The sequence below is a fragment of the Mytilus galloprovincialis genome, chromosome 4 (genome assembly GCF_965363235.1).
Source record: "Mytilus galloprovincialis chromosome 4, xbMytGall1.hap1.1, whole genome shotgun sequence".
Lineage (NCBI taxonomy): Eukaryota > Metazoa > Mollusca > Bivalvia > Mytilida > Mytilidae > Mytilus > Mytilus galloprovincialis.
Window position 1 is genome coordinate 26,173,832 of NC_134841.1, and position 23,038 is coordinate 26,196,869.

Sequence of the window (23,038 nt, forward strand, 5' to 3'; positions counted from 1 at the left end):
TCCAAAGCATATATCTCAAAAAGTTCTTACATGAATATATGATCATGACTAATTCGTTTTCCTTATATATATATGTTTACTTTGAGCAAAATCCCAGTTTTACCAATTTTGTATAAATCATGAACCTCTATTTAATGAAGCTTGGTTTTGGCATGGTTTGGTTATAAGTGTAAATGTTGTGCATTTGATCATCTGTTCTTACAAGGAAACTAAGATTTCAGCTACCCCTTGAAATATTGAGACTTCATTTCCATGAAACTTAATGGAATATTTAAGGTTTTCGAACAAAACCAAAGACACATATTTTTAAATGGATTTAGCTCCTTGTATCATTAACATCTCTGAAGGCTATTTATATATTTGATATTTTTAGTCTGCATTTTATCAACTTGTTTTCCAATCTTGATAAACTTGCCTTATCCCTATTTTACGAAATTGTTTGATCTTACTGACTGATAATTTTCTTTCTCAGTGGAGTCGAGCAATATAAATTATCTCTAAAAACTAAGGGCGCACATGGCATAAAACGATGTTTGAGGTAAAATTGCAATACACAGATTGTCATCAGTCATCTTAACGAGATTTGTTTTCTCACTTTGTCTGTACTGGCTCAAAGGAAAAAAATCAATCACTCTGAGATAATCAAGGATAATCTATAAATATTGTTATGTTTATGTTTGTATTTTTTACAATAAAATATTGTACATAAAAAACAAAAAGATTTCATTGTTCAACTGGGCCGAGAACACAGTTCTTTTGTAGTGCATTTCTTTAAACAATAAATTCAAATTTAAAAAATCGCACCTGCTCTATCTCATAAAGATTTTTACAGTGTAGTGTACTACTAGTGGGACAAATAATATCAAATTTATAGAAACTTCTACCAGCTCTAACTCAAAATATTGACAATTCTGTGTTAAGGGGTCTAAAATTCAGTTTGACAGCTTCAGACATAATAAAATTTGACCTCTTTGAACTGGACCAAATCACTACTTATCGTAAAGGTTCAGCAGCCAAATTTTTTGTAAACATGTAATAACATTCCCTTACTTAATATTTCATGCATTAAATATCAAGAAATAAATTGGGAAAGTGTATCAAATAATAAATGCAAGTTATACACTGTTCACACTAGGGACTATATTCGTAGACAACATAAACCAAAGGACGATAACTCTGTTCTTGGACCACCTATGCTTCATTTTTTTTAATCAAGTATTTTTTGAGAAATTTACAAAATATGTCCTTTGGTTGGAGTGGGAGGATCAATTAACTACAATGTTTATTATTTGTTTACTGACTGGATGAACTTCTTTAATTTTGACTGTTATATTTTTATTTATTTACAGACAGGAAGAACTCCCCTATTTTTCGCTGCTTTATCAGGACAAGTAGAAATATGTAAAGATCTCTTAGACAAAGGTGCCAACATCAATAGTTTAGAAAATAATCAAATGTAAGTGTGTAAAATAGTGCAGAAAATAATCAAATGTAAGTGGGTAAAATTGTGTAGAAAATAATCAAACGTAAGTGTGTAAAATTGTGTAGAAAATAATCAAATGTAAGTGTGTAAAATAGTGTACATAATAATCGAATGTAAGTGTGTAAAATAGTTTAGCAAAACCTTGTATGCGATATATAAAAAATTCTCAGCTTTTCTGAATCTGTACACTATACCGATTAAAATGATGTCTTACTTTAAGGATTGTGACCACAAATAGTGAAACTACAGCTCTTTTTTTATGTCGCGCGGTAGTGGCATATTGGCCAGTGGCAAACAGTTTAACTGGCAAATCCCAAACATTTCCTGTATCACATTTTCATCAGTTTTACAAAGAAAATAAATCATAAAATAGGGTTTCTTTTAAATAAATAGAATAAAAACTATGAAATAGGCATGAATAAAGTTACTTTAAATAGATTTTGTTCCTAGTACTATATGAACTAAGTTATAGCTGAGTTGAGAAAATATTGAAATAGTGTTTTTCTTAGGAATGGCATGTGTACCTTTTTGACTATAAAAAGTACCAAATATATATTATAATGAATAAAACTTTATGTAACACTGATCAGGAGTAAAGGTCAAAGTAGAAAAAATCTACACTTTTCATATGCAACTTTTGGTTCCAAATATATGAGAGATTGAATAAAAATATCATGACGTCGCAAAAAATTAAAAAACTTCAATATTTGCACAGAGTCTGGTTTTCTTATATCTGGTTGCTATGTACAAATCTGTAATATTTGCATTAAATATACCAAACTGATGCTTTTAAATTAATGTATACATGCCGTACAATATTTTTCAGAATTATTTTACTCCATTCGCAAACACATTTCTATGCTAAAACATCACTAATATTTTGTATTTATCCCTTAAGGGTGCAATCAACAGTTTTTTACGTGACGTCATTCTGTAACAGGGCATGTAATAGTGGACCCATCATGCAGAAGTCAGATATTCATAGTTATATAGATATCTATACATCAATGGAAAGATAATTCTATGAACTTTCTGAATAAATAAAAAAAAATCCAACATCTCTTGTTTAAACATGCAAATTGGTACAAGTTATCAGCTGGAAATTAGGCATTTTCCCCCTAAAAAACCTTAAAAACAGACCACCTTTGGACACACGGATCAGTAACCTGTGCATATATTTGAGATTTCTTATAATATGCATTTCGAAGGGCTTATCCGGCTGATTTAAGAAAATGTAGTTTCAGCCTACGTTCGCCTGCTCCGAAAGGAGCTATCTTACCTGACAAATCAAAGTGCTTTTTGCAACAGGTGAAAATCAGCTGTTTATGGAGTTGCCTCCCATATAGTAGGAAGTCACAAAAACATTTTTTTTTTTTTAAATCTTGACAAAAGTGGCATTTTAATTGAACTTCAATATATGTTTTTCACATTGAACATAAAAAACAATCAACTTTTTCATTTAGTGGTATATAAATAGCAGGGAATTCCATCAGTATGTAAATCTCACTGGGGAAATACCCCTAGTTTTTAGTACGAAACTGTTTATAGCACCCTTAGAAAATAATCAAATGTAAGTGTGTAAAATAGTGCAGAAAATAATCAAATGTAAGTGGGTAAAATTGTGTAGAAAATAATCAAACGTAAGTGTGTAAAATTGTGTAGAAAATAATCAAATGTAAGTGTGTAAAATAGTGTACATAATAATCGAATGTAAGTGTGTAAAATAGTTTAGAAAATGATCAAATGTAAGTGTGTAAAATAGTGCAGAAAATGATCAAATGTAAGTGGGTAAAATTGTGTAGAAAATAATCAAATGTAGGTGTGTAAAATTGTGTAGAATATAATCAAATGTAAGTATGTAAAATAGTGTACATAATAATCGAATGTAAGTGTGTAAAATAGTTTAGAAAATGATCAAATGTAAGTGTGTAAAATAGTGCAGAAAATGATCAAATGTAAGTGAGTAAAATTGTGTAGAAAATAATCAAATGTAGGTGTGTAAAATTGTGTAGAATATAATCAAATGTAAGTGTGTAAAATAGTGTACATAATAATCGAATATAAGTGTGTAAAATAGTGCAGAAAATAATCAAATGTAAGTGTGTTAATTTGTGTAGAAGATAATCAAATATAAGTGTGTAAAATAGTGTACATAATAATCGAATGTAAGTGTGTAAAATAGTGCAGAAAATAATCAAATGTAAGTCTGTAAAATAGTGCAGAAAAAAAATCAAATGCAAGTGTGTAAAATAGTGCAGAAAATAATCAAATGTAAGTTTGTAAAACTGTATACTAAATAATCAAATGTTGGCTCTGTGTGTAAAATTTTATACAAAGTAACCAAATGCAATGGTAGAAAAAAATGTAGAAAATGATTAAATATAAGTGCCAAATCATGAACAGTTAATACTGTTTTAACAGTAGTAATATTTCACCATATTTCTGGCCTTGTATGTAGTACCACTGATATCTGAGGAAATAGGAGTACATTCCTATTTTAAAATATTCATTCAAAAGTCATTGGTAGCATCTTATCATATCGTTAAGCATTAAAAAGAGAAATTTATAAAAAATTCAAGTCTAAAGTGAATTATGCATATTTTAGGACTCCATTAATGGGTGCAGCAAATCGAGGGCGCAAGGAAGTTTGTGAACTACTACTTAAAAAAGGTGCTAATAGAGATCTCACTGATGTCAGAGGTTAGTCAAGGGAGATAACTATATAACAATGTTTGGAATATATCATAAGTTTAGGTTCACACCATTATTTTTGTAAACATTTTTTAACTCTTCAATTGACTATATTATAAGAACATAAAACCTGCATGGAGAGTTTATGAAGGTTATAGGTGAGACAAGTATATCTGAATCCAATCATGTTATGTAAATTTCAATTACAAAAACAAATTCACATCATAAAAGGCACTGAGATACACTAAATGTGAAAAATATGGTAGATTGAATAAAAAATGCATGTCCAAGAGCAAACAAACAAAGACAAACATCTCTCAAGTTGTTTTTAACAACAATTAACTATATATGTCTGCATTGACATACTTCTTCATAGTTTGCTAAGAAGCAGGAAGCATGATCTCCATAAGTCACTAGAAATATTAATTTCATTCTGACAGGTAATAAGCATGGTAAAAACAAATTATTGCGAATAAATTTAGTTAAGAAACATACAAAACTCACTTCTAAGAACTGCATTAAATGTTGTGTATTCTGTTATACATTCAAACTGTATTGTCCTTTCTGATAAAATTCCCTCACATTATCTAAGAACTAACTATAATGGTGTTATTTTTCTCCAGGTTTCACAGCATTACAACATGCTATGGAAGAGAACCATAAAGACATACAAGAAGTTTTTATCAAAGCACCTACCATAGCAACGTGGGACGTTCCTGGTACTACATGTACGTTTCTAGAAATCTCATAGATTATATTTGTTATTCAAATGAATATTTTGTAGTATTTTAAAGAAATGGGGGAAAAAAAGATTTTTTTTACTTCTGACATTAAAAAAACAATTTAAAATTGTGAATTGTATAACTGGTTTACTGGTATAAGTAGATAAATTCTCAGAATACGACAGCAGTAACTGTAAAAATAAATTATTTAAAAAAATTCAGCCTGTGAATGACTTTCATCAAAGACCCACTCAAGAATCATAAAACTATAACTTATAACAGTATAATTTTGCTACTCCTTGTAATGTGAAACTTTAAATGATTTGATAAATATTTTTGGGTTTTAGTGGACAGAAAACCAAAAGACACAAAGGGTGCTGAAGGAGGAGCAGATACTTCAGAGATGCCAGAGGCTGATCAGGTAATATATTATTACATTTCTCTCTTCTTTGGTCTGTAAACAAAGTGCTGGTATTTTTTAAATTTGAACAAAACATAATCTTCATAATATACTTGTTATCACCATTTAATTTTAACTGGTTTCTAAAATAATTTGAACCCAAAGGGAGATGTGTTATTTGCCCTTGTACAATACCCTAAGAAAATTAGAATATGAGATGGGCTCTTGAAATATTTTTCCTGTGTGTTAAATTATTGTTTTCAAATCTAATCAATGTTTTATTGAATGTGTTTAATAGAAACAGCATTTTTGGATTAAATATCACAGTATGTACATATTGAGTATTTTGAAACTTCATTTTTTAGCACACTTAATGAATAAATATACAAAGCAGAGTTGAAAATCTTGATTAGCATTCCAAAATTTATATTTGAAGATATCTCATAATATTGTAGGTTGACAGAGTGGATAATTTTGTTGCTGATACATCTCCATCACCTGGACCTCAGAGGAAAGAAGGAACTCTTCAACAGGTATACAGTTTGTTTAGTCAAATATCTTCTTCAGTTGGTACTCTTGAGAAATTTGGTCATTACATTTCAATTTCTTATATTCTTAGAAGAAAATTAATTTAATGTTATTTTAAATACAATAAAAACAATAGTTCTATATTATCCATCTTTAATGATATTGATAGAAGTCATGGTTGCAAATGTATTATCAAACCCCTTATCTTATAATGTTATGTAACATGGAAAAAACCATCATCTTATAGGAATATTAATGGTAAGACACTTTCAATATCACACAACTATAATTCTTATCTCCCTTTTCAATTTAGATATTATTCTCTTTTATCTTCAGGCAGCACAGAAAACCTCAACCCAGCCAGCTGTAGATCAGAGAGCACTTCAAGCCTATAAGGTAATACATGTGTACACAAATATAAACCGCTTTATAAAAGTTTAGTCAAATGATGTTTATTTGGTTAAGCATACCCCTTGTCATGAGGTTTGTTAAATTCAAAATGAAGGCTTTATTGAAAACTCTTTGCTGATATCCTTTACTTGACCTAATGTTGCAAAAATTGTATATCATAGAAATAAAAAATTACAATTAAGAGAACTTAATGATTATAATTTACAGATTTTAAAAAGATTATTGAAAAACAGAAATTTGTAGACAAAATTTTCATGAAATGTTACATCTAACAAATTAAAATTAGAAGCAGTTACATATCTACAAGATAGATTAGAATGATTATTATCTGTTTAACAATTCATGCAAAATTGCACAAAATGATTACTAATTGTTTTCTAAAGGCTGGTATACCTCCGAAGGTAAGAGGGAGTGGCTATATTTATAAAAAGTCATCACATGTTGCACTCAGTTGTCTCCCTTTGATTTAATTTTAGCACTTTCTAATTTACACCTCATGATTTTAGTTATCAATCATTTCATTGGCTGGGGAGTTAAATTTGAAACTAATAATTACATGATAAGATCCATATGGATTGTGATTGATATATTTAGAGGGGGAAATTAAGGTAAAGAGACAACATGTGAAAGTTACTTGCTGATGCTAAATATATAGCCCTGCAGATAGAATGCAAGAAGTTCTATACTCAACAGAAATATTTTGAAGCTTATATATTTTGCCAAAACTGAATTTATTTTTTATATGAGAATAGAACCCCCCCATTGTAACATATATATAGGTGTAATAAAATGGGCATTGGTCAGTTTAATTCAACTTATAAGCATGATCTAACAATATTTCTTTTAATCTTTTTTATAAATTTGTAACAAATTGACATACATTTAATATTTATACAGAATATCATTTGTGTTTTATGATAATTCTAAGTTCATCATTGCATGCTCTTTAATCTATCTCTGTTTATGAGGTGTGCATTCTGTTGGATCTATTTTTGAATAGCTTGTTTTTACCTTGTGTATTTTTTAAGTAAACTATTGATATGTTATAATACTACTCTTCAAAGATCTTTTTTTATTAATTGTAGATTTTATTTTATTTCGTGAAACTTAAAAAAAAAAAACATTCAAAAAAGAATGAACAAATGAATTAAGTTATGCAAATTTTAAAATGCTATAAAACTTATGAAGCAAAAACTTAACACATAAAACATCTTGAGATTATAATTTTTTTTTTTACAATACATCTAGATACTTTCCAAAGATCTTAAGTTACAAAATCCTGAGTTTGTAATTTTTCAGTAAAAGAATCTTATTCTTCAATGCTTATATATCAAAAACAAGCACACAGACCATTCTTTATTTTCTCTCAATTGAATGTATTTTCAATTACCTATTGAAATAGACTTAATTTTTATTTTTTCAGCAGAAAACATTCCCAAACTCTGCATTGAAGAAAACATGTATGGCTTAATCAAAGAGTATTTTAAAGCTTAATTTGTTCATTGTAGTTCTGCGATGAGTACAGTGAAACTTGTTTAAACCAAGCCTCTTCGGGACTTAAGATTATGTTCGGTTTTGACCGATGTTTGGTTTTATCAGGTTCACAAAGCACATAATTTGATATGACGGTGCTTACGAACATGTTTGTTTATACAGGTTTTGGGTTTATACAGGATTTGGTTTAGTCAGGTTTCACTGTATATGTTTTTTACTCTACCTTTTATGATTTAACTTATATATTACAATTTGTTTAGGAATTAGAGGAGGAGAATGATCAGCTGAATGAGGAATTACATAAACTTAGAATCCAAAATATCAAAAACCAAGACAACATTACCTCTTTACAACATCAACTGAAAGAGGTAAGACAAATACTGATTTATTTGTAAGCAATATATATTTATGTTCTTATCTATACTATTAAACGAGAAGACCTCATTTTTGGTGTCGCTTCTCCTCCTTTCACAATAAATTAATCATCATGCCTCTGTGTCCTATAGGTAACATGTAAAGTCGCATTTGTCGTCCATTCTTATGATCATTAAGTTTGGGTTATTTTGGGATAAAAAACGAAAAAGAATGCATCCGGATATTTCCCCGTCATTGGACAAAACTTTAAGTCAGATTAGACTTCCGGTTTGTGTTTTCTGTACTTCGAACATACAAAGACTATGAAATAAAGTATATGAATTTGCTTTCTGTTATCATTTTGAGTTCTAGCATGTATCATCCTTGCTTAACGTGTTTCAGTTGGGGTTATTTTGGGAGGAAAACGAAAATGAATAATATTTGCTATTTACTATCAATTAGTTTACAGTGGCGGATCCAGAACTTTTCATAAGGGAGGGGGCGTTACTCTCATGCTTGCCCATATAATCAACAATTTTTTTTCAACGAAATGGGGGGCAGGCCCCCCCCCCTCCAGCCCCGCCTGGGATCCGTCTATGGTTTACTATTAACGGCGGTCACTGCAGATATATTTCTATATACTTACATACATTTACTATGAATTACTGTATTTGTTATAATTTACTATAAATTCCAATGGTTATCTTTGGGGGGGGGGGGGGGGGGACTCTTTACTATTCATGGCGTTCACTGATGTATATATATATATATATATATATATACATATAAGTACCTTTGACTTTTGATACCTCTCCTGAAATTCTCTGTATTGAGTAATTAAAGTATATATGCATGTTCATAGAGTACAGAAAAAACAGAAAGTATAAAAATCTGTATTTGGAAAATAGGAGGAGGGCAAAAAAATATGCCCAGTTCCTAAGTACCTTTGAATTTTGATACCTCTCCTGAAATTCTCCAGTCAGTATATTTTTTTTTACAGTTTACATACGCTCTATTTCCCCGCGATTTCGCGGGTGTGTTCTAGTAATATTTATTTCTTATACAAGATTTTCATAACTTGGCAGTGGTTTGCAGAATTTAAATCATTATTTGTATTAGTTGAATTTGGCAATATAAAATGGTATTTTGATTTTAAACAGATTATTGAATATGAACAAGTAACCTTGTAACATTTGGTATTGTTAATATGACGGGATTTGTTTCTCTTTTATTAACTTTAGTACTTTAAGCAAAATATCTTATGGTTAACACATTGGAATGCTCTTGACTGTATGTTTACAATCTGCTAATATTTCATAACATGATTTAAAATATATTGTATTACCAAATTTGTTAAAATAATTACATACATTTTGCCCAACTTGTAATAGGCAGTAATTTTTATTTCCTTACAGAAAGCTAAAGAAACTCAAGAACATGAACTGAAGGTTAGTAGAAACCATTAATCATTAAACTACAATAGAGCCATTCTTGAAGTATTTCTTTATTTGCTATCATTTGGTTTTCATTGTCAGAATTAATGTCAATTGATTGATTGCATTTATGATCATTTTCAGTACATTTAGTTATATAACGCCAGTTAGTAATTGTTGGTTGCTTTAGTTGGAGAGACTTTCTGTAATAAAAATTTTCAAATATTTACTTTCAAATTTTTGGTTTTGATCATTCCTACGGAATGTCAATCTAGAAAAGAGTTGTTGATGCACCACATTTATAACATGTTGGGAGGGTTGTAAAATGTTGAAGAATAAAATTTTGGAGAAACTAAAAGCTGCTCAATCAAGAAGTCAAACGCTTGATTCAAACAAAACTCATAGAAGTGGTGACTTTTACAATTTGAAAAGAAGATGACAGCTGGAGTAGTTATTCATGAGCACTATAAATCTGCAAAAATCTCAGTTGAATTAAACAGCATTCAATTTGGATGACAATGCTAAGTGATATATGCTTTCATACTAGTGATACACGTAAAAAAGATATATTCATGTTATTAAAAAAAATATTCAGTTAATATGATTGGTCTTTTGTTTTCAGATGAAAGAACTAACAGAAAGTCTAGATACAGAGATGAAGAAAGTTGAAACTCTTCAACAAAACTCTCACTCATTATCTATAAGTAATACTCTGACAGAGGTTAGTAGATGATACATTCGTCTCAATCATATTGTGTTGATTGTAATTTTAGATTAAAGTCATATGCAACGAGTGACTGGTGAAAAATAATGTTTATCTAATTCTTGAACCAATACATGTTTATGATAAACTTAGTCTTCTGTGCACAAATTTATCATTTTTTACACAAACATATCGTATTATTGTCAATTCTTTTTTCTCTCTGTCTGTAATGAGAAAATATGGCTGCTCATAACTTGTCATGTGTGAAGCCAAAGTTTACTAATTGTCTCCTTTTAGTAAACAATCAACAAAGAAGAATGGATCTTAAGCACCTGTATAACATGTACAATCAGATAAAAGTTTATTTTCATGAAAGATTCATGTGTATTGCGATCACCGGACTTTTACAAGAAGGGTCACATTAAGTTCACTTTGTATATGGAAAAATATGTGGGCGAATTCTTTCATGAAAGCAAGCAATTAAAAAAAAAGTAAACTTCTTCTAAATGTGGACAATTAAAGAATTAAAAATTTTCTTCTAAAAAAGTATATGTGCACAAGTTTTATAATGAAAACTATCCATTTAGTTATAAAAACATATGCATTTTTTTTTTAATTTGAGGTTTCATATGACTTTAATGATATTCATGGTTTGAAGGGTGCTTTGGATTTTATTATCCACTATTGGATGATATCCTTAAATATTGCACATATTTTGTATATGTAAATTTTGAACCTTCAGGTTCAAAACCTTATTAGACTCATGCTCTAAAGGGGATGGGCATTATGGTTATCCATTTTCTATTTGTCAGAGCCTAAATCTGTTGCACATTTATATCGCATAGCTATCTGCAATTTTGTCCTTGCTTCTATGTACATTGGACGAAGCTTCTTCTAGTCTTGACATACTGTGTTGATATGTATCAAGTTTAATCTTCCTACTTGCTGAATGCTCTTGAAAATGTATGATTGATTCATGTATTAACTTAAAGTCAGCAATACTGAGTTGTAATTTCTCACCAATAGATAACAGCTCATTTTGTAGATTCTGATATTTGTAAAAATTTTAGTGTGTAGTAATTACAAAAAGTTTTTACACTCAGTTGAAATTTAATGACTTTCAAATCTATCTGGTTCATCAGATTAATGATTTACTGCTGTGTTACAGAGTACAGATGATGGTATTGAGACAGACCATTGGAATGACAGTGAAGAAGATCTGTTTGGTTCATTGAAGAGAGGTAAGTGGGAATTTTCTACACTTAACAATAAAATTGAGAATGGAAATGGGGGATTTGACAAAGAGATAACAACTTGACCAAAGAGCTTGACCAAAGAGCAGAAAACAGCTGAAGGCCAACAATGGGTTTTCAATACAGCGAGAAAATCCCGCACCCAGACAAAAGTTATAGAATGCAAAATACTAGGACTGTGAACATATGCATAACTCACAGTTACAACTTCATAAAGATTGGATTTTTGTCGTGCCTTCACAAGACATAGCTATCCTACATTCTATCGTTGCCAACATCCACAAATATTTACTCTGTGGTTAAAGTTTTTGAAATTTTAATAACTTTCTTAAACTATCCTGGATTTCTACCACACTTGGACAGAAGCTTGTTTATAATCATAACATATTATCCAGAAGTAAATTTTGTTAAAATAAAATTCCATTTTTTTCCATATTTTACTTATAAATGTACTTAGTTTTTCTGCCAATAAATGTACTTAGTTTTTCTGCCAGGAAACATTACATTCACTATGTGGTTAAAGTTTTTAAAATTTTAATACCTTTTTTAAAATATCCTGGATTTGTACCAAACTTGGACAGAAGCTTTTTTATGATCATAAGATTGTATTCAGAAGTATTTTTTTTTTTTTAAATCCATTTTTCCGTATTTTACCTAAAAATTGACTTAGTTTTAATGCAAGGAAACAATACATTCAGTTTGCAGTTAAAGTTTTTAAAACACTTATTAGATTCATAAACTATCCTGGATTTTTACCAAACTTGAACAGAAGCTTTTCATAATCAAAAAGTATTGAGAGGAATATTTTTATTGATTTTTTCCTCAGTTTTTGTTGAGTCTGTGATTAACAGCAAGAGTAGGCGAAACACTGGGTTGTGCGGAACCCTTACTATTTTATATATAATACATGTATTAAAAACAAAACAGCTATTTACCTTGAACCAATTGTATTATTGATTTCAGAATTGCATGCAATAGTTTATAATTTTTTGAATCATTGTTTCAGGTAAAAAATCCAGTAAAGATAGTGACACTGAGGACAAACAGCTGATAGCCTTACTGAGAAGTCAAATATTGACCTACCAGTCAGAGAATGAACAACTTAAACAGAAGGTTACCGAGGTAGGGGATTATACATTTCAGATTATACAAGATCAAAACAGCTCCTTTTCTGTATATTATTTACAGTCAAAACACGAAAATGAAATATAATGACCAGTACTTTGTTTCATGGGAGTCTTTTTTACTAGTGATATTTACAATTTGCAATTGTCCTTAATTTTGTATTTTTTCACTTTTACTTAGAATGAACAAATTTGAATGGAGGTATTTCATAGTGTAACCTTTTCAATCAGTAATTTTTATCTGGCCTTGACCTTATTTTAATCTAATATTTGTCAGTTTTTCAGGATCATTTCTGTTTTTTATTACACATCAATCTTTGGTTGTTTGTTGATTTTGGGAAGTAAATGTCTTTCCAACATATGTCATATTTTAGTGACCTGAATTTTAGGTTCCTGTTGTCATTCAAGTGTTGGAAATAGATTTGTTTGAACTAGAAATGATAAGCATTTGAGGGATTTTATTTTGTTTAGGACTGTCAGGACCTCATTCTGAGAGTTTGCCCTTTGAAATTTCAACTTCTGCACCATCAAAACATATAAAGTTGTCTACTCTTTTATTTTGTATTCATCTTATTTCATTTTTATTTGAATATTTTTGAAGTTCAGACTTCTACAGAATTTATCTACTATTTTAAAACACTTGAAATGTGCAATAAATCTTTTCAAGTAGATAAATGACACAAAAGGTATATTAAATTGTTATTCTAGTCAATAGGAAATTTTTTATCTGTGGCAATTGAGTTAACACTTGAAATAACTAAATAAAAAGAATAGTAATTATAATATGAGGAAAAGTATGATTATTGTCATGTACATAACTTAACTACAACGCCTAAATTTTAATGTTTTCTGTTGGATATCAATATTTTAAGCTTTATTTGCTAAAGTTTTGTGTCTTTCAATGTTTTTGATTGATTTTAAGATCTTCTTTTTTCTAACTTTACATATTACACTATGTCTACATTGTTTTATTTCATTTCACATATCATTAAGACATCATTAACATAAGTTTAATATGACCATCTTATAAACTGAAAAATCCTAGTTTCATAATAAATCACCTGCATACTCAAACTGTCAAGTTGATTGCAACTTTACTCAAATTTTTGTTTGAATCACCTTTTTATTTTTAAATTAATTACCAGTTTGCATCAAATTTATTATACGACCGCGAAAATTTTTTGGTCGTATATTGGTATCACGTTGGCGTCGTCATTGTCCGAAGACATTTGGTTTTCGCACTCTTAACTTTAGTAGAAAGTAAATTGAAATCTATGAAATTTAAACACAAGGTTTATGACCATAAAAGGAAGGTTGGGTGTTTTGGTCCCAACAGTTTAGGAATTAGGGGCCAAAAAAGGCCCAAATAAGCATTTTTCTTGGTTTTTGCACAATAACTTTAGTATTAGTTTATAGAAATCTATGAAATTTTAACACAGGGTTTATGACCACAAAAGGAAGGTTTGGATTGATTTTGGAAGTATTGGTCCCAACGAATTAGGGGCCAAAAGGGGCCAAAATTAAACTTTGTTTGATTTTATCAAAAAATGAATTATTGGGGTTCTTTGATATGCCAAATCTAACCGTGTATTCAGATTCTTAATTTTTGGTCCTGTTTTCAAATTGGTCTACATTAAGGTCCAAAGGGTCCAAAATTAAACTTAGCTTGATTTAAAAAAAAAATGAATTCTTGAGGTTCTTTGATATGCTGAATCTAAACATGTACTTAGGTTTTTGATTATGGGCCCAGTTTTCATGTTGGTCCAAATCGGGGTCCAACATTATTATATTAAGTATTGTGCAATAGCAAGAAATTTTCAATTGCACAGTGTAGCGCAATAGCAAGAAATCTTCAATTGCACAGTATTGTGCAATAGCATGAAATTTTCAATTGCACAGTATTGTGCAATAGCAAGAAATCTTCAATTGCACAGTATTGCACAATAGCAAGAAATATCTAATTGCACAATATTGCGCAAAAGCAAGAAATTTTCAATTGCACAATTTCTATGAAATATTCTTTGAAAATTGGAGTTATCTTTCTTTGTCCAGAATAGTAATTGAATCAACTTAAATCATTGTTTTATATAATATACGATGTATATTAACTTTTACTACCAAGTAATAAATTAAAACAATATTTACCATTTAGTGATTACAAGCACTTTTTTTACATTTTAATATTTTATGATGTATTTAAATGAGTAGTTATTGTTGCAAACTCCATTAGAAATTTGAATTGAGATCAGTTTTGGAATAAGGGAAAGGGGGATGTGAGAAAAAAAATTTTTTTGAAAGGATTAATATTCAACAGCATAGTGAATTGCTCAAAGGCAAAAAAAAAAAAATTTAAGTTCATTAGACCACATTCATTCTGTGTCAACTATTTAATCACAATCCAAATTTCGAGCTGAATCCAGCTTGAATGTTGTGTCCATACTTGCCCCAACTGTTCAGGGTTCAACCTCTGCAGTCGTATAAAGCTGCGCCCTGTGGAGCATCTGGTGTGGAATATAATATGTATTTTACAGAAATTTAAAATGAAAGGGTACTAACATGAATTGATTAATCTTTTTACAGCCATCATGTGAAAGGTTTTTAGTACATCTTCATACTTTTTGCATTTTGCATGTTTACATCTAGTTGCAATTTGTCTGACATTGCATGTAACAATAAAATTTTCACTCATTCCATGGTTTGATTAGAAACACATTTCTTGAATAGTAAGGTTAGTGTGAAAATAAATTATTATTTGGGTTTTGTAGTTTTTAAATGCAGTAAAACATTAAAAAAAAAATGAAAAAAAAGTTTTAAATTTTAGTATTTCTGTTAATTTGCATTTTTTCGTCTGTGGGAATTTAGCCATTTTTGTCTTTATTGAGTTTATTTTGCTTTAATGGTTTAAATTGTAGGTGAGTACATGTAGTATTTCAGTGGCACTGGGAATAAGGTTCCACATGACTGATTGTCATATGATCAATAGCCAATTGTTGTAATTGTGTGCATGGCAACTGTAAATATAAACATTGTAGAAATATTTTCATGTTAACATTTCCTGGAGGTTTTTCAAGTAGTTATTTCAATTTACCTTATTGTCTTTGTATTATGGCTTGAAACAAAACCAGTCATTACTTTCTATCGTAATTCTTGTCTTATTTTCAGATTGTCATAAACAAAAACTATGACTAATTTTCTTGTGTATATATATATGACTTGGACTTCACAAAATAATATATACTGTTGTTTATGAAATATACATGCCTAAACATAATAGATGTGCCCAAAATGATATATACTGTTGTTTATGAAATATACATGCCTAAACATAATAGATGTGCCCATATTGCCTTGTTTGTGAATCATATACTTACTATATAATGTTCTAGTTCTTTAAAATTACTTGTGTGATGTTTGCTATTTTGATTTTGAATGACAGTTGAATATAGAAAAAACTTGAATCAATAAGCATGTCTGTTTCATTGAATGTAAGCATGAATTCAGTTAAGAAAGTTTATCAGTCCATTTTTAACTGGTCGATAGAATTATAAATAGAAACACGACTGATTTGTAATGTTCCATACAATAAGTATAATTGCCATTGAGATAGTCTGTCTTTAAGCATCTTTATTTGAAGACGATGTCCATCTAAAGACTTAAGAATAGTTTTCAACAGTAAATAGTTTCAGTGACAAGCTTTTACTTTTCAACTTAAAAGAAGATACAATGGTTTTCCATAATAAAGAATATTTTCTTCAAACCATTTTCATTTTAGGATGAACAAATGTTTAATATTATTTACTTAAGAAGACTGGTCACATAAAAAGAAGTATTTTTTCCCCCCACCATTTTACATATGTTTTCGACATCATACAGAAACACGGGTAAATAATATTTCTGTTTGCTCATTATTTTATTGTTTTATTTAGGATAACGATGGCAAAGACACAACTACTGGCGACCAGGAAATGGTACAGAAAATGGAAGTGATGAGTCAGCAGTTATCCCAGCTACAGAAACACAGAGATGATCTTCAGGAACAAGTAGTTAGTGTTGCTTAATGAATTCTTACTAGAACACACCCGCGAAATTGCAGGCATATACAGCTTGTGAACAACTGTAGGGTGATTTTTTGTAAAAGATATTATGTATGGAGAATTTCATAAAAGGTATCAAAAGCCCTCTCCCTTTTTCCAAAGTCCGATATTTGTTTCCTTTCTGTTAAATTCAATTATTTTTGTGTTTCGTGCCTCAGACCACAATTATTCCTCTCCTTTGCTACAATGCATCTTTTGGTAAAAGTCAAATTGAATTAAAAATTTGCACCGCTTCAAACATGAAATAAATGTAACTGCTTATATATAGACCAGTTTCCTTTCTGTTAAATTCAATTATTTTCGTGTTTTTCGTGCCTCAGACCACAATTATTCTTCTCCTTTGCTACAATGCATCTTTCAGTAAAAGTCAAATTAAATTAAAAATTTGCACCGCTTCAAACATGAAATAAATGTAACTGCTTATATATAATAGACCATTATTAGTCTAATAAAGTATGCTTCTAGGACAGTCCATATGTGCTTTTTCATTTGAGAGCCTTATTAACATGCCAATGGTAGGATATGAATCTTGTATAAATGACTATCCCGACTGAGGCCAATTTGAGGGTAGTCGGAGGGTCCTGATCCCGAAATCCCGGGCTTAAAAACATGAAATCCCGAGATGCAGAATTTAAAGAAATTCATATCCCAAAATCGAAAAATATATTCCCGGATCCCGTAAGGAACAATCCCCAAATCCCGGGCTTAAAAACACACGACCCGACGTCCCAAAAAGGTCCTGCCTTCCAACAATAAATTTTTATTACCCATTTTATATGGGCATTATGTTTTCTAGTCTGTGCGTTTTACTTATTTTAATATATATTCAACTGGTATGACCCCTGAAATAGTAATATATTTCAAAGAAAACTGCAGACAGAATACATAGAGTCTCTATATATTAAAGTATAATAATCGTAGTTTACATGTAGATAAACGCGAAAAATAATTGTCCTCTCAATGGAGGTATAATAGTTGTGGTTCTGGCGATCTAAGCACCATGATATGGAGAACGCTTTGATTGGCTTATTTATTTTTTCATTTTGGTTATCTATCATACGATTGGTTGTACTTGTGCGTGTTTCAAACCGAAAGTTTATCTATGACTGAAAGTCAGTCTGATGACGGAATCAATATTTGGACTCCTTTTTTTCGTTTTTCTCCAAAAATAACACAATCTGAATAATCATAAGAATGGATGACAAATGTGACTATGCATGTTGCATATAGAACACAGAGGCATGATGATTAATTTATCGTGGAATGAAGAGAAGCGACACACAAAATGAGATCTTCTTGTTTAATAGTATAGATGCTTTAAAAACAAACACATTGGATTTCTCTTTCAATATGTTTTATATTTTGTCATTTATATCTTGCTATACTGTATGAATTTTGGTCATTGTTGAAGGCCACCCTATTGGTGTTTAAACCTATGTCCTTTGGTTTCTATTGTCACTGTCATGTAAAATTGGCACTAAGTTTTTATGCCCCACCTACGATAGTAGAGGGGCATTATGTTTTCTGGTCTGTGCCTCCGTTTGTCCGTCCGTTTAAAGTTTTTGGTCGAGGTAGTTTTTGATGAAGCTGAAGTCCAATCAACTTGAAACTTAATACACATGTTCCCCATGATATGATCTTTCTAATTTTAATGCCAAATTATAGTTTTGACCCCAATTTCACGGTCCACTGAACATAGAAAATGATAGTGGGAGTGGGGCATCCGTGTACTATGGACATATTCTTGTTTATCAAATATTTTAACTGGGTTCATTCAAGATGTTGTTTTTCTCTTAGTGGAACCTAATTTATTTCATCAAAACACTACTGCCCTAGTTTAACTACCACTGTATAGTGGATAGTTGTCTCATTGGCAATCAAACCTCATAACAACATAGATGATCTTCTACAAACATTAAAACATCTTTCCTGCATCAGAAATGTGTTGAATACATCCAGTGATGTATATGTTAATATGCTATGCAAAACACATTTTCTATTTGAAAGAGAGATAAAACTGGACAATGTTAAATGGTCAGTACCAGTCACATAAAAAGGATAAATTAAAAAAAAATATTAACAAATAAAAACAAACAAGCATCTAAACAATCACCATACAAACAAACAAAAATATTCGTTAAAGAAAAAGAAAATGGTGAAAGTTCACATACTCTCCATTTATTATTTCTTGTTGCTTGTATATAACAAAAAAGTGCTTATTTTTAGGCAATGTATAAACTGAGCAACAGTACAGATGAATGTAAAGCCTGTTCTACCATTTTAGATGAACTGATGTCACCCAAGTATAAGGTAAAGTTATGTTTCATATTGTATATAACTTGAGAAATTTTAGTATGTTAGGTTTAATGATAATAACTCATGATCAGCAATAACAAGTTTTGAAGGATTAGTATTTCAATGGCAGAAATTTCAAAACAAGTTTTAATTTCAATCACATTTATATATATATATATATGTTTAACTATAAGCATTTGAAATTTTTCAGGATATAGTAGAACCATTCTGTAACCTGGATGATGAGTCAGATATGGATCTGAAAGTTGTTCAGGTAATTACATTATATAGTATATATAGATCTATTTTTTTAAAACAATTGTTTGAAAGCTGGTGTTCAAATTTCAAATTTAAATTGAACTTACCTAAAATATAAAAAGCTGTTCCCATGATGTAGAAAAATTCTATTAATTAAAGAACCCTGAATATGGAGAGTTGTCTCATAGGCGATCATATCTTCTTATTTTATATGGAAAAGAGAATAAGGTAAACATGAGACAACATGCATCATATAAATAGTGTATGTTCATTATACTGATTGTTATCTCCCTTTGTTTAAGTGATGTCTACAGTTGTTATCTCCCTTGGTTTGAGTGATGTCTACAGTTGTTATCATTCTATAAAGAAATGGGATAAAAATACATTTTATATTGTGGTGTAGTCTCTGATGTACATATATTGGTATATTTATCAATGATACATTTTCAACAAGTAATCAAAGCAATAAAAAAAATTTAGTGAAATTGTCATTTATCATCTTGTAGATTGAATGTGAAATGTTTGAAGTAGGTTCATAGTTGATAGTATCATTATATTATTTAAAAAAGTGTACATTTATTATTATAGGACAATCTAAACAGTGGGAAATACTCGTCTTTGGACAGTTTTGTGTCAGATGTTAGGCTTATTATCACCAATAGTTCACAGTCAGAACAGTTATCAGAGAAAGGCCAAGAATTACAGACAATATTTAACACTATATATAGTTCTGTCAAGGGTAAAGTGCCCAATGGAGGCATACAGAAGGAAACTGATAAACCTGGTGTAAGTATAGGAAAGGACAAATCTGATTGGATAATATTCAAGTAAAGAATAAGTAAACGGGGGATAATACAGATTTCATTTTACCTTTTAAATAGCTTTGATGTTTTGAACTTAAATTGAAAATGAAAAATAAAATTAGAATAATAAGTCATCAGAAAGAAATGATAACTGAAAATCAGTTGAACACAACAGCTAAATGATGTACATTCTATACAAATATGAATCTATTTTAAGAATGGCTCATCAACAATGATCGGAATGCATTTTTTATGCCTCCGCCATCACCGGGGCATCATCTGAGTCCATTGGACACATCCTCCATCATTTATAAGATATTAGTTTTTGTATTAATGCTGAGAAAAATGAAATTACAAATGACTTTTTGTCAGTTAAAATGTCCAAAAATAAAATTTAAAGATTCAATTTCTTTTACATTTATGATTCTGTGTAAGTTTTTTTCTAAGGCAAATTCAAGACCTGAATATTTGTCAGTGGGTAAATCTGGGATTGATGTGAAGGTAATGAAATTAGAAATTGGTACATATGTTGCCTAACAAAATGATGAAAAATCATAAAGCTTAGTTTGTAGTTTATTTAAAGAAAGTTTGAAAAATTAAATTTTACATAACATAAAGAACTATCCTACAAAATTCTCCATTCATTGAAAGATAACTTGTATATCAATCTTAGATGATATTTGCAATATATTTTTACAGCCTGCAGAAGATAGTGACATTCATTTGAAAGTTTCTAATGACGAATCTGAAATTGATGAGTTACGGACAGACTATGATAAATTAAAAGAACAAAATAATGTGTTACGACAGGATTTAGAGACACTGCAGTCAACTTATGAGAAATTAGTGCAGGCAGGTGACAATCTTCAGGATATGTATGATCAGTTGTTAACAGAGAAAGACCAACAATATAATGAAATGGAAAAGTTAGCAAGGGAAAAGGAAGAAATTGTTAAAGAGAATGAATTCCTATTGTCTGAAGGTAATGCTATGCATGATGATTTGGAAAAACTAGTTCAAGAATTAGAAGACATTCAAGAGAAATTCAAAATTGTTCAGGGTGAAAAAGATGATTTAGAACGTAAACTTGGATCGTTGAATGTCCCAGCTAAGGCAAGTGAAATGGCTAAAATCGTGGAGGAGAGAGACAAATTTAAAGATCAGTGTCAAGAATTACAGACAGAAAATGAGCGACTGAAACATGACCATGATATAGTCCTCGAAGAGGTTCAGAGCATGCAGGAACAATGTAATCAATTACAAGCTGACAATGAACAAATGACCGTGGATTTCGAGACAGCACAGGAGGAGTTTGATCAACTCACACAACAACATGAAGGTCTACAACAGGATTATAATCAGTTAGAACAAGATTACTCAGAACTACTGGCTGACAAAGAAAAATTGGAAACAGAATTCTTAGAAGTTCAGACTGCCAGTGTTAAAGAACAAAATCCATTAGCAGAAGAAGAAACTGAAGAATTAAAACAAGAAAATGAAATGTTATCATACGAAAAAGATCAACTGGAAATGACAATTAAAGAATTATCCAAAAACAATGCCCTTCTAGAAGAAAAGTTAGAGAGGAATAGGGGTGAATTAGGAAAAACATTAGAAAAATTAAAAAAGGAAGCTTCAATACGTGTCAAGCATGATACAGATGCTAACACCGATAAAGAAAAACAGATCAAGTCTTTACAAGTCCAAGTCAGTCGACTTCAACAACAACTTGCCGTAGGTTTCTAGTCAACAAACTGTACATGTGTGAATTGTTTGTGTAAAAAGTTGTGTGTTTATTATTGTTTACCCACCGTGTGTTCAAGGAAATTTTACTTCAAAAATTTACAAGATATAATACTCAGGTATATTATTGTGTGAGAATTCTTGTAGCACATTTGGTCGACAGGTACACAATGTTGTCATAGCAAAAAGTAGATGCACACGTAGATAACACTACAATTCACACATAGCAGTTTGTACATATTGCCTGCTCTATTTTATAATATGTACTTATATAGTGATAATATATATTTCCATTTCATTGAAGAATATTTTCTGTAGCTATATCCATAAACTTGTAGATATTAGAAATCTGTAATATATATGACGTAGTGTACAGGGGTAAGGGAACATGGAAATGAGTGGGCAAGAAGAGTGAGTCAGTGGGATGAAAGTGGGATTCAGGGGGAGTGATAATTTGGATATTCTGGTGGGGGAATTTGGACAAAATTCTGAATACATTTGTTTCGACAAAAATGTAATGATTACTTTAAGGAGGTTCAAATATAAAAATTTTAGAAAAAAAAATAAACATTTATTGTTCACTACAAATTTTATTTATTACCTTTAGTAGTTGTTACTTGATCATATGGAACAAAAATTATTCAACAAAATCAATTCATGTCGGCTCCAGATGACTTTTAAAAAGTAGATATCTTTGAAAAAGCTCCAAATTATCTCCCTTTGGTGCACAAATGCCATTTTTTGGCATAAAAATTGAAATATCTTTTTTAACTCATTGTTGACCTATATTTTTTATTATATTTTTCAAATAAGCTGTACTTAAACAAATCATTTGTAAAAATTCGAGCGATTTCTGTAATTAAGTTCTTTTTTTATTTCTATATGACCTCTTTCTCCTATAAGTTCAACAGAAAAAAGTACCTTAAGGTGGTACCTAACACTACAGGGAGATAACTCTGTAAAATCAGCTAAACCTTTTAACTATGTTGTGTTGTTTAGGGAATATTAAGCTTCTCGATGATCAAAATAAGTATTTGTCAAACTGCTATATAGCCAGTGTAATTTTTCTGATAAAACGGATGGTTTATTTTTTTTTTTTAATTTTTATATTTTTGTCAAAGGGTCAAAGTAAATACTTTTTTTTATGAAAATTAAACGAGCCAACTTAATTTTAGTTAAGGTGTTGGATACTACCTAATCAACAATGTATGCTTCTATTGAAGGCAGATTGTAAGTGTAAATGAACGGT

The 23,038-nt window shown here is 30.1% G+C and overlaps 1 protein-coding gene across 6 annotated transcripts in view; it reads left to right on the plus strand.

Annotated features, from left to right (window-relative positions):
* The window catches only part of LOC143071709 (uncharacterized), a 43,157-nt gene that overhangs the window by 14,589 nt on the left and 5,530 nt on the right, over positions 1-23,038 (plus strand). For 4 of the 6 annotated variants that reach the window (XM_076246204.1, XM_076246207.1, XM_076246206.1 and 1 more), the window contains exons 7-23: positions 1,350-1,456; positions 4,089-4,183; positions 4,798-4,902; positions 5,244-5,317; positions 5,752-5,829; positions 6,161-6,220; positions 6,619-6,636; positions 7,990-8,097; positions 9,499-9,531; positions 10,139-10,237; positions 11,388-11,460; positions 12,479-12,594; positions 16,523-16,639; positions 18,917-19,000; positions 19,197-19,259; positions 19,832-20,029; positions 20,746-21,780. In XM_076246204.1, coding sequence (XP_076102319.1) covers positions 1,350-1,456; positions 4,089-4,183; positions 4,798-4,902; positions 5,244-5,317; positions 5,752-5,829; positions 6,161-6,220; positions 6,619-6,636; positions 7,990-8,097; positions 9,499-9,531; positions 10,139-10,237; positions 11,388-11,460; positions 12,479-12,594; positions 16,523-16,639; positions 18,917-19,000; positions 19,197-19,259; positions 19,832-20,029; positions 20,746-21,780 — 2,463 coding nt within the window. Of the gene's footprint in view, positions 1-1,349; positions 1,457-3,782; positions 3,790-4,088; positions 4,184-4,797; positions 4,903-5,243; positions 5,318-5,751; positions 5,830-6,160; positions 6,221-6,618; positions 6,637-7,989; positions 8,098-9,498; positions 9,532-10,138; positions 10,238-11,387; positions 11,461-12,478; positions 12,595-16,522; positions 16,640-18,916; positions 19,001-19,196; positions 19,260-19,831; positions 20,030-20,745; positions 21,781-23,038 lie in introns of those variants that run through there. The other 2 variants (XM_076246209.1, XM_076246208.1) reach the window with 2 other exon arrangements.